At 34.0% G+C, this 16,934-nt stretch overlaps 1 protein-coding gene across 3 annotated transcripts in view; it reads left to right on the top strand.

The window, feature by feature from the left end:
• Nucleotides 1-16,934, top strand: part of Cdh18 (cadherin 18, type 2) — a 224,413-nt gene that overhangs the window by 190,745 nt on the left and 16,734 nt on the right. For all 3 annotated transcript variants that reach the window (XM_013013850.1, XM_013013851.1, XM_013013852.1), the window contains exon 9: nucleotides 169-286. In XM_013013850.1, the coding sequence (XP_012869304.1) occupies nucleotides 169-286 (118 nt within the window). The remainder of the gene's footprint in view (nucleotides 1-168; nucleotides 287-16,934) is intronic.

The following is a 16,934-nucleotide window of genomic DNA, read 5'->3' as shown; positions in this document are numbered from 1 at the left end:
GTGGAGACCAAGCTAATCATTATTTCATGTGTTTAATTGTAAACCACTCAAGTTGGAATGGAGAATGTTAAAGATCTTTCATTTTAGTGATTAAAAGGATACCCTATAATTGAAACAGATATGAGAAATCACAAATTAAATTTACTCCTTTGTGTGTATTTTATTTAGGTTATTCACACCATCAGTGCTACTGATAAAGATGATTTTGCCAACGGACCAAGATTTAACTTCTTTCTTGATGAGCATCTGCCTGTGAACCCAAACTTCACTCTTAAGGACAATGAAGGTGAACACAGACATATTTTTTAGTCTATATATAATAATGCAAATCTGCATTCCAAGTCAATTTGATGCTAATGTGTCATGTCTGTGAATAGCTTGTATTTAAAAATTGAGCCATATGTACAAATAACACTCATTGAATTTATTCAGAAGTTTTGCTTTAAACAAGAATGTACATGTAATATAGTCCTGGGCAAATTGTATGAGAAATTTTAGCTGACAAACAAGTTTATGAGAGCTGCTGCAGCTGCTAGAAGGCAAAAAATAAATGAGAAAAAAAGAAAAAAAATCCTAGGGAGAGTCATGAAAGGAAATGCAATGTTTGAACTCATCTTGTATTATCAACCCTATCAAGACATTTGTACAAATTCCTTCTTTTTCTTGCTTTTCTGAACCTTTTCTAAAGTGAGGATTCAAACTTTGGTTACTAATAGAATCTTATGGTGGTTTTAAAAAGTTTGGTATAATCTTCTCTATTTAGGAAGAGGAAAAAGAACCCCTTAATTTAGTAGCAGTGAAAAACTTGTTATATAGAGGAGTTGTTTGGTCACTTTCTGTATTTTGGAAATCTGTTGTCAATTTCTTGCTTGCAGTTTTCAGGTTAACATCAACTTCTTTGGCCTCCAACTGTCTTTGATGATATTAGCTTGAGTATATTCTTATTTAGGATTTAACATGTACCTCAGAATAATGTGAAGCAAACAATAGTACACCTGTTTAGGAGTAAATGTTGTATACTCTTTCTCATATCTTGAAAACACATTCTCTTATTATCATATTTCTTTATATTGAAATTATTATATTATACATTCAGGTACATAAGGTTAAGATGAATATATAAAACAAAATTATGTCAAGCATTTTCAGTTGCATTGTGGCTGGCTCTATTAATAAGAATACTATTTCTATGTTTGAGTATGATAAATTCCACTTACTTGATTATTTGCAGAACCTCATATTTTTTAAGTAGTCATACATTTTTAAAACTTTCATTGAAAAGATGATGAGCAGGTGGTTACAGTTACATAAGTAAGTCAATAAGTACATTTGTTTTTAGTCATTGTGACCCATCCCTCCTTATCTCCCACTCATTTTATATTTACATTTTACATTTCTCATTTGACAATGAAAATATACTCTGTATAAATTAGAAAGAGTGACTCAAGTCTATAATTCTACTTACTTAGAAGGTAGAGATCAAGAGGATCTCAGTACGGAGGCAGTCTGGGATAAACTTTCAGGAGATTCCATTTTAATCAATAGTTGGGCAAGGTCATCTCCACCAACAAGGAGAAATCCAAGTGGTAAGAGTATAGCCCATCTCTGACAGAGCTTAAATGGAGATCATCTTCTGAAAATAACCAAGAGAAAAAGAAGCTGGAGTCATGAGTCAAGTGACAGAGCTTCTGCTTAGCAATCAGGAGGCCTTGAGTTCTGTCCCCAGAATTTCCAACACATAAAACAATATAACTACAAAAAAAAGAAATGTATTCCATATAAATGAATATTTATAACACAAAGATAAATCTTCACATTCCCTATATGTTGAATAATTACAGAAAGGGCCATTTATGTTTCTATTTTAGTAGATTTTTAGTTGAGTTGTTTCCATCGCAATAAAGATTACATTTCACATTTATAAATAACTAATGATTCTACAGTGAAAACTTGACTTGGACATAAACATGCTAAATGAAAGATGGTTAATTTAACTTTGAAAATAGTTTACTTTTATTGCTGTTGAAATGCATGTCAGTAACTGCAACTCCTCCTATAACACTATAGTAATTGGGAATTTATTACATGAAAATTAATCAAAATATATTTTTATAACATGACAGTGATGTTGCAATATTATCAGTGGTACAGTCACCATTTTATTGCATTCCCCTCATAGTATGTGCTCTTAATATGGGATGCATGTAATTTTTAAAAATCTTTTTTTTAATACTTGACTTTGCTTAAATCACTTCAACTATTTCAAGTGTGAGAAGCCATGGAAAGCTTCATTGTGGGAAAGATATGTCAACATATTTCTAGAACTATTTTGTAACTTTTGAGAGTTGAAGAAATTATAAGCAACACAGAAATAATTTATATTGGACAGAAAAAGTAGCAGTGGAATATGTGCATAGCCAAAATTAAATAGAGGCCAAAGCTTTGGTTGTGCTATACTTCATTCCTTTTACCTCCTGAGCTAAAACCTTTTCGTCCCTTAAACACTATTAAAAATATCAACTTTGGAGCCTTTGAAGTATTAATGATATAAAAATATTGAAGTTATGTGGGCTTTCCTCCACAGACAGACAATCATAGGTAATAATAAAGAAGAAATGAGATTGAAAATCCAGGCCTTATGGATTTAAGATTCTTTGGCATTGAATTTTCTGAGTTAGTAGATATTTACATGTCCCCAGAATATAAAGAAAACCATCCCAAATAACAATTTAAAACCTTTGTTTTCCTGAGCCTTCTGCTTATATGAAAGAGCACACTCAGAAAATGAAAGGAAAGCAGACATAAACTCAAAACCGCAACACAGGACCAGATAGCAATCTTGTGGCCACCTCCTCATTAAGCTATATAACAAAGAATCGGTGAGAAAACAAAGATTTCCAGAGAGAGAGAGAAAGAAATCCACAATGATGTTCCTAATAAGCCAGAAAGCTGAAAGTATAAAAGATACTGAAAGGATTAAAAAAATGATTGAAAAGAAATTTACTGTAAACATTAGCCAAAAACCCACATAAAGAGCAAAATAACTTCTTAGTGTTCTCAAAACTCACAGGTGATGCTTGACATTTAGTCACTCATGACTGACTGAACTAAATCCCATTAGAAAGTATTGTAATATCACCTGTTTATTGTAACTTATCTATAAGTGTTTTTATTTTTTATTTTTAAGGAGTTATACAAAGGAGTTGCCTTTTAATAAAACAGTCAATGAATACAATATATTTCCTCTCTTATTTAGGTTCATTAGAAATATGTATATCTGAAATCATGTAAGATGATTAATTTCCACAAAGCAATTTGAAATTCTTCCTTCTTATGTTTCCATGGGTAATCTTCTATTTAGTAGCAAGAACTACTGGCTAAGTACCCAGATTTATGACAGCACTCCACATTTTCCCAACCTTGGTCTTTTTCTTTAGATCTTTCTACCATATATTCTTTCTGCATTAATTAGAAATTTTAAGTTCCTCTAAACTTTGCAAAAGGAATATCTTCTGGAGTATTCCATCACACTACAAAGTTTCTTCATTTTAGATCTAGTTTATATTACTCACTGTGACCCATGTTGGTGTTAGTGTATCCATTAGCATAAAACAGCAGCATGGTGCTGAAGACTTACTTATAAAGCAAAAATCAAATTGTAGGAAAAAATGTCATCTACTCACTACTTTGGTTCATGACCATTTGAGTTCATTTATAGAGCTATAAATCACATGTAAAATTCTCTTGTTTCCATGTAACAGATAAATGTTATGGTTTTCAGGCATCGTCAGCTACTCTTGCTCCTGTTACCAGTGACAACATTTTATTTTCTGTTCAAGTTATGTCTGTGTGTTTTCTTGATGGTGGCAGGAATGAGATCTATGGCCTTGTTCTCTGATGTGTCAAATCACCCATTCATGATTAAAATCCATTCCTAGATTAGAACCCAGATGCCTTATTTTTTGTGTACTTGTCAGTCTGGGTAATTATAAATTACTCGAATGACAATATACTTCTTAGCTATTATTCTTTGTATTACCACAAAGACAGCCAGAAAAGAGTGCTATCACTTTAAACTGATTCTGAGCTGAGGATATTTCTTTGGTCCCTGATTTCTTTCTCTTTCCACAAGTGGACAGTTAAGGGTTTTTCTTCTGGAAACTCTATTATGTACTCTCCTTTGTCTTTAACTTGAAACACTATAGGCTTAATATCAACATAGACACATAAATTCTTCAGAAATTTCTAGGGCTTTTCAGTATAGGGTTTCTAGCTTTACATTTCCAATATAACCTTTCAATTTACCAAATATCTATAGGAGAAATCAGCCATATCTATGTAATATGTTTCATTTCCTGTTTGATTACAGTTCCTCAAGTCCCCAAATGTCTCTAATTTCCTATCGAATCTTCTGGCTAGCTCATAATTTAAGCAAATGCCACAGAACAAAAAACTCCTTGCAAAGAACATTTCACCTGTAAACATCTTTCCCTTCTCTGGAATGCTGATTCCTCCAATTGCCTTGATTCAGCAGGTCTTTATTGCCTGTAAGCAGATAATTGCTTGTAATTTTTAGGCTTTCCATTCAGCATGTATGGAGAATTCCAAACTGCTTAATTTTTTTTTTGCTTTTATTTTATAAAGTTAGAACCATTTAAGAAGTTTCTCTAAATATTTGGGAAACATGGGTTTGGAATGGAGGATATTGTTCAATGATGATCTAATGATTATCTTAGAGAATGGCTGCTGATATACTACCTGTATTTGTCCTTTAAAATGTAATTATAATGGTCACAACTCCATCCCCCAAGTGCAGCTACACTCTGATTTTCTTTAGTATTTCTTTAGTATTAGATTGGGTTGTTAACATGCTCATGTCAGTCACTATTGATAAACTGGCTTCCTTTATACGTGCATTCCCATGGGCCTGCTATACCACTTAATATAACTCTAAATCCTTCCATTTCCTTATGAATGGGGCAATGACATTCTTTCTGATGGAAGCATAGGATTCCATTGTCCTCATCCAATGAGGGACATCTGGGTGATTTTATATCTTAGCTATGGTAAACAATGCTGCAGTGAACATAGTTGTGCTGATGGCTTTAGTGTGGGCTGGTTTGTGGTCATTTGGGTAAATGCCCATGAGTGGGATTGCTGCTTCATAAGGGAACTCTATGTTTAATCTATTGAAGAATCTCCATACAGCTTTTCAGAGTGGTTGAATTAACTTTACATTCCAACCAACAGTGTAGTAGTGTTACCTTTTCACCACATCCTGGCCAGCATCTCTTATTGTTAGTTTTCTTGGTAATGGCCATTCTAATTGGGATGAGGCAATCTCAATGTTGTTGTGATTTGCATTTCTCTTGTGGCTAGAGATATTGAAAATCTATTCATGTATCTATTGGCCATTCTTATTTTTTCCTCCGAGAAGTCTCTCTTTAAGTTTTTAGCCCACTTATTAATGGGGTTGTTTCTTTGAGGATTTGATTTTGGGTGGTTTAATTTTTTGAGCTCTAACTATACTTTCGATATGAGGCCCTTGTCTGATGCATAACTACTAACGATCTCCCATTCTGTTAGCTTTCTATTAATCTTGGTAGCTAGGTCCTTTGGCATGCAGAAACTCTTCAGTTTGATGCAACCCCATTTATCTAGTTTTTCTCTGATTTGTTGTGATTCTGGATCTTTACTTAAGTTTTGATCTGTGCCAAGGATCTCTAATGATTCCCCTATCTCTTCCTGTAATATTTTCAGGGTATCTTGTCTTACATTGCAGACTTGGATTCATTTAGAATTGATTCTGATGCAGGGTGATATATAAGATTCTAGCTTCAGTTTTCTATACATGTTCATTTGCTCCCTCCAACTCTCAAGCCTTCACAGTGCCCTGTGCTCTGGGTTCAGGAAAGTCTGCAGTGAAAGAAGATCTCAGTTTAGCAGATGGCTGAGTGATAGGTGAGACAACAGTGATCTGATGTCAAAGTTACTGTTCCTCCCAAATCTCTACTACAGTAACATTCATATAAACTTATAAACATATATACACATAAACTTAGTCTAAGGTTACCTCCAAAGTGGAGAGGAATCCCGAAAAGGTATCGAGTCATATCTCCCATTATCTCTTCCCTTACCAGAGAAATTCCTACTGGGAATGAGAGTACAGATTACTTCTTTTAAGTGGAATATTACAAGACACAGTAGGGCTCAAGTAAGTTGAGGGGTAGAAACACTTAGTATGCATTGGAGCATAATTTATGTTTGAGAAAGGAAAATAAGCATAAACATCCAAATGTGACTCTTAATGCTGACACACAAAAAACATTGCCAATTAAGAACATCTGGTGAGATGAAAAACTTCATATGGACTCTGATGAAAACCGAATTTGTGAGCAGAAAGATCAAAAAAGGAAACATAAAAGATTGCCTAGCTTTGAAACCTGGTTTCTCCAGAAAAACATGTGAAACTATGGTCTTTCTCAGCTTTGATATTATGCCTCAGCATTTATTTGTGTGTGTGTGTGTGTGTTTGTGTGTGTGTGTGTGTGTGTGTGTGTGTGTCCTGAGGCTTGAACTCTGTGATTGGGCATTGTCCCTAAGAATTTTTGCTCAACGCTAGCACTCTACTTCTTTAGCCACACTGCATTTTAGCTTTTTGGTGAATAATTGAGATAAGAGTCTCATCTAGTTTCTTCCTGGACTGACTTTGAATCATGACCCTCAGATCTTAGCCTTCTGAGTAGCTAGGATTACAAATATAAACCACCACTACCCAACTCTTGATCATTTTTTAAAATGAGATAAGTGAACAATTACTAGTACTCTTCTATTCTTGCAAACAGAGGCAGTAATATAAAGAATTCAAAATCACACATGACATTCTATGAGTCCTAAAGGATATCCTAATGATTATTTAAAAATAAAAAATAAAAATAAATCAGTAATAAAGTATCTACAGAAATCATCTTAAATGAAGCTAGACTTAGGTTGAAGATTGGAGGGAAATTACTTGATTTGACAGATGATGCAATAATTTTACAAGTTTCCAGGCAAAGAACTCATAGTATAAATAAATAGGTTGGAGGCATTTGAAAGAAAAATAAACTTTAATAGAATGATTCTTCTTCTGACTTAAGATATCTTTCCACAAAACTTTGGATGAAGAGTATTTTAAAATATGGAACTCAGCTGTACTCTCTGGAACAGTCAGGTTCCAAAGGTCTAGACACCACTTTGGCTGCCTACATAGTGAGACCCTATCAATTGTTTATAAATACGCAAAATAGATGTCAGTTATAATAAAATTCCACCATCAAAAGTATGGAATGTTATGATAACCTAACCAAACTAAGGTGAAATAAGAATAAATATACTGCAAAGACAGAGTTTGAAATGTTTAATATGAGTGTTATTATTTGTAACACAAGAAAAATAATGGAATGGAAGAGCAATGTAATAGAAAGTTTCTCCTTACAAGTATCTGCTAAATATATTTTGAATATATTCTATAAGGTTATATTTATTATTACACAAGTAAAAATAAAGAGAACTAGTATGAATACTGCCACCCCCCAACACACTCCATGCAACCCTATCCTAGGTGACTAAACCTTCAGAACAGCCTTAATGACTATTTGTGAGCACTCACCTCTCCTCCCTAGAAAGGATGTTTTTCATTCAGAGAAATTCTGCACTCAGCCCCGAAACTAACGTTGTTTTCCTATTACTACTTTGCAAGTATCAGTCTGTGCAGGGTCAAAGGCGGTGTTCTACTCCATCCACTGTGTAGAGAATTTTGACACCACCTTGCTTTCAAGGACCTCTGTCTAATTGAGGAGATAAGGATTACTAGAAGGTAATTTGTAATTAAAAGAAGTGGAACTTTAGAGTAACATTAGACAGATCACTGTAGGTTTCAACTTGAAAAAAGAAAAGAGTTTGGAATGTGATTTGGCTTTAAAGGACAGAGTCCATTCTACAAAATAGAGTTAATTTGGTAGGTAGGATGAAGACAGCCCAGACAGGAAAGATATCTATCTATCATTATATCAGATAGAAATTTCTAGCAAGGAAAACGAGGCAAAGCAGATTTTCAATGGCCTTTTAATTCATGATTGAGAACACACTAAATTTATAAAGTACTGTGGTATGTTCTGTACTCTAAAGTAAAAAAAAACAGGCTGCCCATCCAGGCTTTAGATGATTTTTACCAACTTGTGGTAAACAGAAAAGTTTGTGCACAGCAGAATTTCAGTGTTTTTCTAGGAAGTGTTTGCCCTCAGTTTATTAAAAACGAACGCCTTTGATTTGGAGAATAACCCAGAGAAGGATTTAAGAGAACATATTATACTTGATTATATAATTTGGTGATTTGGGTTTTATTCAATAACGACCATTCTTTTATCACTAACGGATATACTAGTAGTCATTCAATTTTGTTTAACATTAGAAACCAAATTTAGAAAACAAGTTAAACTTTTTAACAAGATCCAGACAATGATAACCCTTGCCTTTTCTAGCTACTCATTAAGATCAAATCTGAGGATCACAGTTCAAAGCCAATCTTAATAGAAGAGTCCTTGAGACTCCATTGCCAGTTAACCTTCAAAGAGCCACGCTGGAGTACCAGCGAAGACAGAACACATGGAAGTGAACTCAAATCCTGCAATTGGTACAAACAAAAACAAAAGAAGTTTCCCTTTCAATAAGTGTCTCATTAAATTGGAGCCTTTTATTTTAGCAAAAAAATCCATTATGTAACTTTCATCTTTATTTAATACCTATAGTGAATATACTATAAATACAATATCATGTAACTAATGATTTTTGGCTTGGAACTGTTATTCTCAGTTCTGAATAACTTTGTTCATGCATTTGTAATATAAAAGTGTAACCTAATTCCTTAAAACAAGGTCATCATTAGTCTACCTTTTTAAGTCTGCTCTATTTCATAATCTCAGTGCTATCTCTTGGGGAACTAAGCTTTACTTAACACAAAGAGACTTAACACAAAGAGATGTACCAGATTAATCCCAATATTTAATTCTAACTGTAAGCTATATATGTAAATCCTAAGGTTTTAGTAAGGAATGAGATCACAGATCACCATCAACTGTGAGTGAACTTCTATTTCTATGTATTTGGCTCCAAATTTAACTGTCTTTCAGAAATAAAAACCTTAATGACATTTTTTGTGATCATTAAAGATCAAGAATATCTACTATTTGTATTAATTTATTTGATATATATTTTCCAATTTTATATTCCTAATCATTAAATACAAATCCATTCACAATTTTTAAACAAATAATCATTGAAATGACGATTTTGCTCATGTTTACTAAAGGATTCTCTATCCTGCCGGTTAGTCAACTTTCTATTGTTGTGACAAAACATCTAAATGAATCAACAAAAGTTTATTTTGAGTCCTTTTTAGTGGCTTAAATCAAAACACTGGGCCATTCCTTTGAGCCTGAGGCAAAGCAGTATTTCTTGGTAGAACCATGTCACACAGTGTTGCATAGCAGAATTTCTTGGTAGAACCATGTTGCACAATGTTGCATAGCAAAGCCATTTTGCATGCAAAGAGAGAGCAGAGAATGGAGTCCATGGTGTCAATGTCAGTTTTCACACCACCAGGGAACTGTAATATTTTCCATTAAAACCCAGTTGTTAAACTAAAGTTCCACCTTTCCCCACTCTTACCCCAGGATGGGAACTCAGCCTTAATCACTACCTTCTCAGCATAAGATTTAAGATCAAAGCCATAGTATTGTCTTTTTTCACATTGGAACATTTTGAACATTTTTTATCCTTATTATTTTCACTATTCCTTTGTAATACCAATTCTGCTTCTCCAAATTCATTAATTTCCTTTGTGCTTTCATTTTTAGGCAAACATTTAAAAAGCAAGTTTGGGAGGTCAATTGAATATTATTGCAGGGCCCCATCACTTTAAGCTTACAGTACACAAAGGTTATGATAAGAGATATTTTCCATATTGAATAAGCAGCTGGTTCAATGCATTTTCTGGGACACTTTCTTTCAACTTTCACAATATATTGGTGGTTAAATGTAGGTATTTAAGTTTGACGCACTTTGGAAATCACAGGATTTTTTTTTTGTTTATTTTGTATTTCTTTTACATTGTCAGGTTTGTAACACATAAGATTCCCATAGTTTATTTTTGTCCTTCAAAGGAGAACTCACAGCTGGTGTTGTAATGTGCTTAATTTCTCTACAGAGTATAGCCATTTAAAATGCTGTTTTTATCCACAGGGTTTCAAGAAAAACACTTAGTGATTCCTCCCATTCCTAAGCAAAGTCGTGCATGTAGAATGTGCTCTGAGTTCCAAATCAAGCCTCAAATATCCTCTAATGAATGCGGAAGCAAATGTGTCCTGTTGAGTCACCAGTGTCGTGTCATGTGGAGGCTGGGACATGATGTTTTGTTCTTCTGTGGCTGTGCTCTCTGCTAGATGCCAAGTCTCAGGGTCTCCAATTTTTACTGTTTATTGAGCTAAACCTGACAGAATTACACTGCCGTTTCTCATAAGGTAGAAACATAAACCTTTAGTGGTGAGAAGTTAAACCCTCTGTGTACCATCCTGACTCTAAAAAAGTTAAGCATGAATTCAATTGCAGACATTTGTTTCAGAAGATCATTTATTCCAGGAAGAAAAATACACTTATAAACTTTTCTCCTCCTGTTTGGGGAAATGCTCTTGATTATTTTCTGCTGTCATTGTTCATTTGTTTTCCTGGGATTTCTGGTTGTTTTGTTTCATGATTGATTTGTTTTGTGGGTTTTCCAACCCACACTTCACCCCACACCCCATTACATCCTCCTACTCAATGACAATCAAAGGAAAATTTAAAAAATAATTAGATCTGCTAATTATACCATTCCCATTGCATGGAACATTGTTTTTCTGTCTTTTTGTGACAATATAGCTTCCGTATTTGTGCCACCATTTACTTCCTTCCTAAAACCCACAGACCTGCAAGGGTCAGCTTGTCCCCCACACACACACTCTCCATGGGAATGTCTGGATCTTTCAATAATTTTCAGTTAGAATTCCATGTTCACAAATTCCTCTAAAGATTTATACTCATGTGGTGAATAGTTCCTTCTGCTTTGGTTCATCCATGCTCAGATAAGTAAATTACTCTTTGTTAAAGGTAAAAATTATGGGTAGAGGATTATTTTTAATATGATTCCACTTATCTCTACTTCTAGAATTATATTGTTGTGGTATGCTAATGAATTATTTTGCATTTTAAGTTGGACTCTTTATTTTTTAAGCTACATTTCCTTTATTTGACTTTCTCTTAAGTTAACATGAAAACCATGTCTTATTACCTAGCAGGTTCAGTGAAATTCTTCAAATGCACATTTTTATTCCAAATAATTTATATTTAAATTTTAGCATCTGATACTAAATTGCAGTGTCTTGGATGCACACACTTGTACATAATTAATGGCAAGATAATATTTGCAAAGCAGTTTTAAAGAACATAAATACATTGTAGCTTTATAGGGAGAACTAATAGCTTATTGAGGGTGAAAATAGAGACTGAAAGAAAAAGGAAAAAGAAAGTTGCAAGTATTATTATCTGGTATTTGCTGAAAAAGAAACATTAATGGACTAACCTGTAGTCTCCTCTGAAACTACAGTCTGAATTTATTGATGCACTGTGTAGAGTAAATGGAGTGATGGTAAATATTTTTCTAGTGTTTTTTATGAATATAAAAGCATAAAGCTTAGACAATAGATAGGTATGCTCTCAAAGATTTTAATGATTATCAAGCAGGACTACAGCAGATGGTCAAGAGATGACATTCTGGGGCGTGAATCAGAACATACTGACGTGTTGGATCACACAGTTATGATTTGGCATATTGACAAGCCAGGCCACAGGCTGTTTACAAACTTAAATGAGTAGGCAGAGTCCAGAGTATGAAAATTGAGCTTAGGGTCACACTAAGATTGTTAAAAAAGGAAGTACAGGAATAAAGAGGAACGTGTATGGCTACATGGGAGACTATAAAAAGATTATATATTGAAGTATAAAGAGTTGTATTAGTTTGGATTTAATTTCTTAACACATGCCAACATAATAGGAAATTGTGACCCAAGACAAGCTGCTGCTGATTGTAGTTCAAATCATTCTTTATCAAGTACCTATTCTGTTAAGGCAACTCTATAAGAAATCAAACGAACATTGTTTCATGCATAGTCTCTATTATTTAAATTATGAATGGGTCTTCTATTTGCTAGAGGACAAGAGAAAAATCAAATGCAGTGTGAAGTTGTGCATATTCATCTGGAGAGAAGTCCAGGTTCTATTTTGTAGCTCTATTCTAGATAAATAAGAAAAAAAATCTTACAATAAAGCGTTGGTATAATTAGAGATATACAGCTAAGGAACTTAAATGTTTCTGCTGTTCTGATAGATTTCAAAGGAATGTTGAAAGTGTCTGCTGGCTATGATTAAGATAAAACATAATTTCAGCCTACATTATAAAACAAAGAATTCCCTGAAATAGAAGTTTGTACATATCTAGTATATTAGTTTCACAGAACACATGGTTTCAACAATTTCTAAGATGCAAGGTAATTTGGTATTTTTAAAGGGATGTTTACTTGTTACCAAGAATACTTCAAAAGTATAGTTTAATTTAGCAAGTGATATTTCAATTTACTAAAATAATAACTAGAATCCACCCAGAAAGATCTTTCAAAATAGGTAATACCTAAGTTTAGTAAAATTATATGTACAATCAAAAGATGGATGAACTTGTATATAGTATTCTTACTCTGTAGTATTTAACATTTTACATTAAGTATATTCATAAAACATATCCCTGAAATTATTGGCAATTTTAAGTTATAAGTAGAATTCTTGTGCCTACAATAAACATAACCACTACAATAAGCCTGTTACTTGTGATTTTCATGAGATGTGGTCAAAAATACTAAAACCAGAGCCACTGTTGGCTCAAGCCTGTAATCCTAACTTTTAAGGAGGCTGAGATCTGAGGATCAAGGTTCAAAGCCTGCCCGGGCAGGAAAGTCCATGAGATTCTTATCTCCAATAAACCAGAAGTGGCACTGTAGCCCAAGGGGTAGAGACTTAGCCTTGAGCTGAGGGACAGTGCCCAGGCCCAGAGTTCAAGCCCTATTACTGACCAAAAAAAAATACTAAAACAATCAGAGGCTAGAAGCATGGTTCAATAGTATAGCTGCTTGAAGAGCACTAGGCCCTGAGTTCAAACTCTAGCACAACTCCCCTCCCCCGCAAAAAGATTTAAAAAACCCTCAAGCCCAACAATTTGATATTTCTGTGCACATATTATCCAGCTCAGTTGGTACTGAAAAGCTGTTCATTCATTCTGCATTATTGTCAGCTTTATTTAAATCCTGGTGATTTGCTGAGTGGTTTCTAGACTTTAATTTTGTGAAAATCTGCCTCTCTAAATGAAAGTCGTACTTGCAAAGCAAAAGGCATAACAATCCTCTGAGCCAACAAAGGTATACAATGTGCTTAATTTCAGTAATAAAATGAAAATTTATTTTTTTTACCTTGAATGGTAGGTAGTTCTAATTATGGAAAAAATTAAATTAGGCAGCTGTGGTATTTGAGGATGAATACTGAGAAAGACAATCATGGCCTAAGTCCACCTTTGGCAACCAGCAATTTTTATAATATAACATATAGCATATATTATAGTTCAGGCTTACTGTATATACAATAATTTTAGGTTATATACAGTCATGAATGTTCATGTTTCCCCAATGGTAATCTCCATGGACCCATATTCTATAGACATGAATAATTTTGTTAATATTAATATTGTTATATTTTACTTTTAAAGAATCTGCAGAAATCAGATATTATATATAAGTAAGAAAACCTCTCTACTTTTTACTGTGTGTTTACTTACACTTTTGATATTAACTGTCTAAATAAGTTATGGTATTGCATTCTTATAGCTTTTCACAATGTACTACTACTATATTCTCCCTGCCTTTCAAAATTATAATCTTTTCCTTCTCCCTTTCTGCTTGCCTTCCCTCACTTCCTATGTTCATGTCTTTAAAAACACAGTGATTTCATATATAAAACACATGATATTTGTTTCTGAATCTGCTTTATTTCTCTCAACATGATCTCCATCGCCCCCATTTTCCTATAAATTATAGAATTTTGTTCCTCCTTAGGGATACATTCATATTGTGCTCCATTTGCTCTCTTTGTTGATGGACACCAAGGGTGATTTCAAAGCTTAGCTACTGTGACTGTTACAAAAATATAGAGAGTTTGGCAGGAATCACTACTGTATGATTACTGATCCCTTTGGTTATATAGTATTAGGATAGTTTCATTTTAGATTTTTTTTTCTGGAATATCTGCACTGAGATCAAAAGGACTGGGATAATTTGCATTCCTCTCAACAATATAATACCTGGCAGAGTTTTCATGCTTCACTCTTGAGATCTTGGTACATTTTGTTTAGTCCATGGGTTTTTTGTTTTTGTTTTTGTTTTTCCTATTTTGTTTGCTGGAAATAGCCTCAAATACATTACCCAGCTACCTCCACCTCTCATTCAACTGGGATTACAAGCATGGACTACCTTGCCTGGTTATTTATAGATTGATTGGTTGATAATGGTAAAAGAGACTGAAATATCACGTTGTTTTACATTTTCTTTATGACTATGGATGTTGAATATGTCTGTATTTTACTAATCATTTATAGATTTTCTGAAAAGTTCCTGTTTTTCCATTTATTCATTAGATTTTTCTTATACTGTTTACTAGTCATTTATAGAGTTTCTGAAAACTGTATATTTTTCTAATTACTAATTAGATGGTTCTGTGTTACATAACTTTTTCTTCATATGTTATTGATATAAAATCTTTGCCAGATGACTAGCAGTCAAAGAAATATCCTACCATCTTGAGTGTCATTTTTTGGAATACTTCATTCTAGTAATTGTCTTTTGCTGTGATTTTTAAAAAAAATTTGATGCACTCTATTTTTATGATTATTTTGTTTCAAATCCTATATGAAATTCCTTATATCTTAAATTGAAGTTTTTTTTGTTTCACTATTGAATTTGTGGATGTTTAATTTTCCTACTATCATCTGTAAAAGCAAACATAAATTTACAACACCTTTGAGAATTTGATGCATGTATCTGAGTAGCCTTGTTTCTAGGCCTTCCACTGTATTATTCCCTTGGGCTACATATCTGGTTTTGTGCCAAGATCACATTTTTTAAGTTTTTTTAATTGTAAAGATACTGTACAGAGGGGTTACATGAGTAACTCCTTTGTTTTTACCCTACTCTCCCTTTCCTCCTCTACTCCCCAACTCCTCCTTCCCCACTCCCAAAGTTGTAAAGTTCATTGTCAACATAGTGTCTTCTATGTCTTATTGTTACAATGGGTCAACCTGTATCCTTGATTCAGCATTTTGTTATTTCCTTTCCCCTCCCCAAATTACAAAAATGTATATACAAATACAGGGCACCAGAATCAAATACAGTGACAACAGGTGTTATACCATAGTGGGAAGAACATGGTTTTTGTCATAGCAACTCCACAGTAAAAATTTCAGATCAGGCCTCGTGATATTGTCAGCATTGCTCTTTTTGTTCAAGGTGCTTTCATTATTTGGGGCCCATTTGGCTTCCATTAAAAAAAAAAAAAGAAGAAGAAGCCGGGCACAGGTGGCTCACGCCTGTAATCCTAGCTACTGAGGAGGCTGAGAGCTGAGGATCACGGTTCAAAGCCAGCCTGAGCAGAAAAGTCCGTGAGACTCTTATCTCCAATAAACCACTAGCAAACTAGAAGTGGCTCTGTGGTTCAAGTGGTAGAGCGCTAGCCTTGAGCTGAAGAGCTGAGGAACAGCACCGAGGCCCAGAGTTCAAGCCCCACGACCGACAAAAATATAAAAATAAAAAAAAAAAAAGAAGAAACTTCCTTCTATTTCTGTGAGAAACATTTTACTGAAATTCTGATATGAACTTCATGGAATCTATGGATTGTTTAACCATTCCTAAAGTGTTTATTTTTGTCATTCCATGGACGTGGGAGGCCTTTCAATTTTCAAGAATCTTTCTCAAATTCTATATTTAGTATTTTATAGCTTTAATAGTCAAAGCCTGATTTCAAGTGATTCCTAGGTAATTTTAGTTTTGAGGCTGTTGTGAATGAAATTGTATTATCAGTTTCAATCTCAGTCAGCCCATTATTACTATGTAGAAAAGACACTCTTGACTTTCACTGTTATTGTTCTGTTCTGCTACTCTGCTAAAAACGGTTTAGGAAGTCTAAGAGTTAGCAGGTAGAGCTGTCGTGATGGTCTAAATATAAAATCAGATGATCCTACAAAAGAGAACCGATTGGGTTCTTTATTTTCTGTTTGTAATTTTTTTTGTGTGTGTGAAAATACCATACAGAGGGGTTAAAATTACATGGGCAAGGCAATGAGTACATTTCTTATAAAGCATTGTTGCCTCCTCCTTTGTTTCCCCATACCATCCCTTCACTCCCCACACACTCCCTACCACCACCTCCTCCCACCCCCCATCCCCCACCCCGCCAAAGTTGTAAAGTTCGTTTTTCTTTTTCTTTTTTTTTGGGCTTTATTTTTTTTTATTTTTTTATTGTAAAGATACTATACAGAGGGTTACAGTTAAATGAGTGAGGTAATGAGTATACTTCCTCTTGAACATTGTTACCCCCTCCATTGTTTTCCCCCTACCATCTCCTCCCTACCTCCCTTCCCAGAGGTTCTTTTTTTTTTGATTGTGATTAAGTGATTACATAATTTCCGGAAATTCACAGTATTGTGGAATAATGATGCTCATTTAAAGTCACAAGTTCATTCTAACTTTCCTGGAGCAAATTGTCTATCA

The sequence above is a fragment of the Dipodomys ordii genome, unplaced genomic scaffold, assembly GCF_000151885.1.
Source record: "Dipodomys ordii isolate 6190 unplaced genomic scaffold, Dord_2.0 Scaffold21, whole genome shotgun sequence".
NCBI lineage: Eukaryota > Metazoa > Chordata > Mammalia > Rodentia > Heteromyidae > Dipodomys > Dipodomys ordii.
This window is presented reverse-complemented; position numbering and strand designations above follow the sequence as displayed.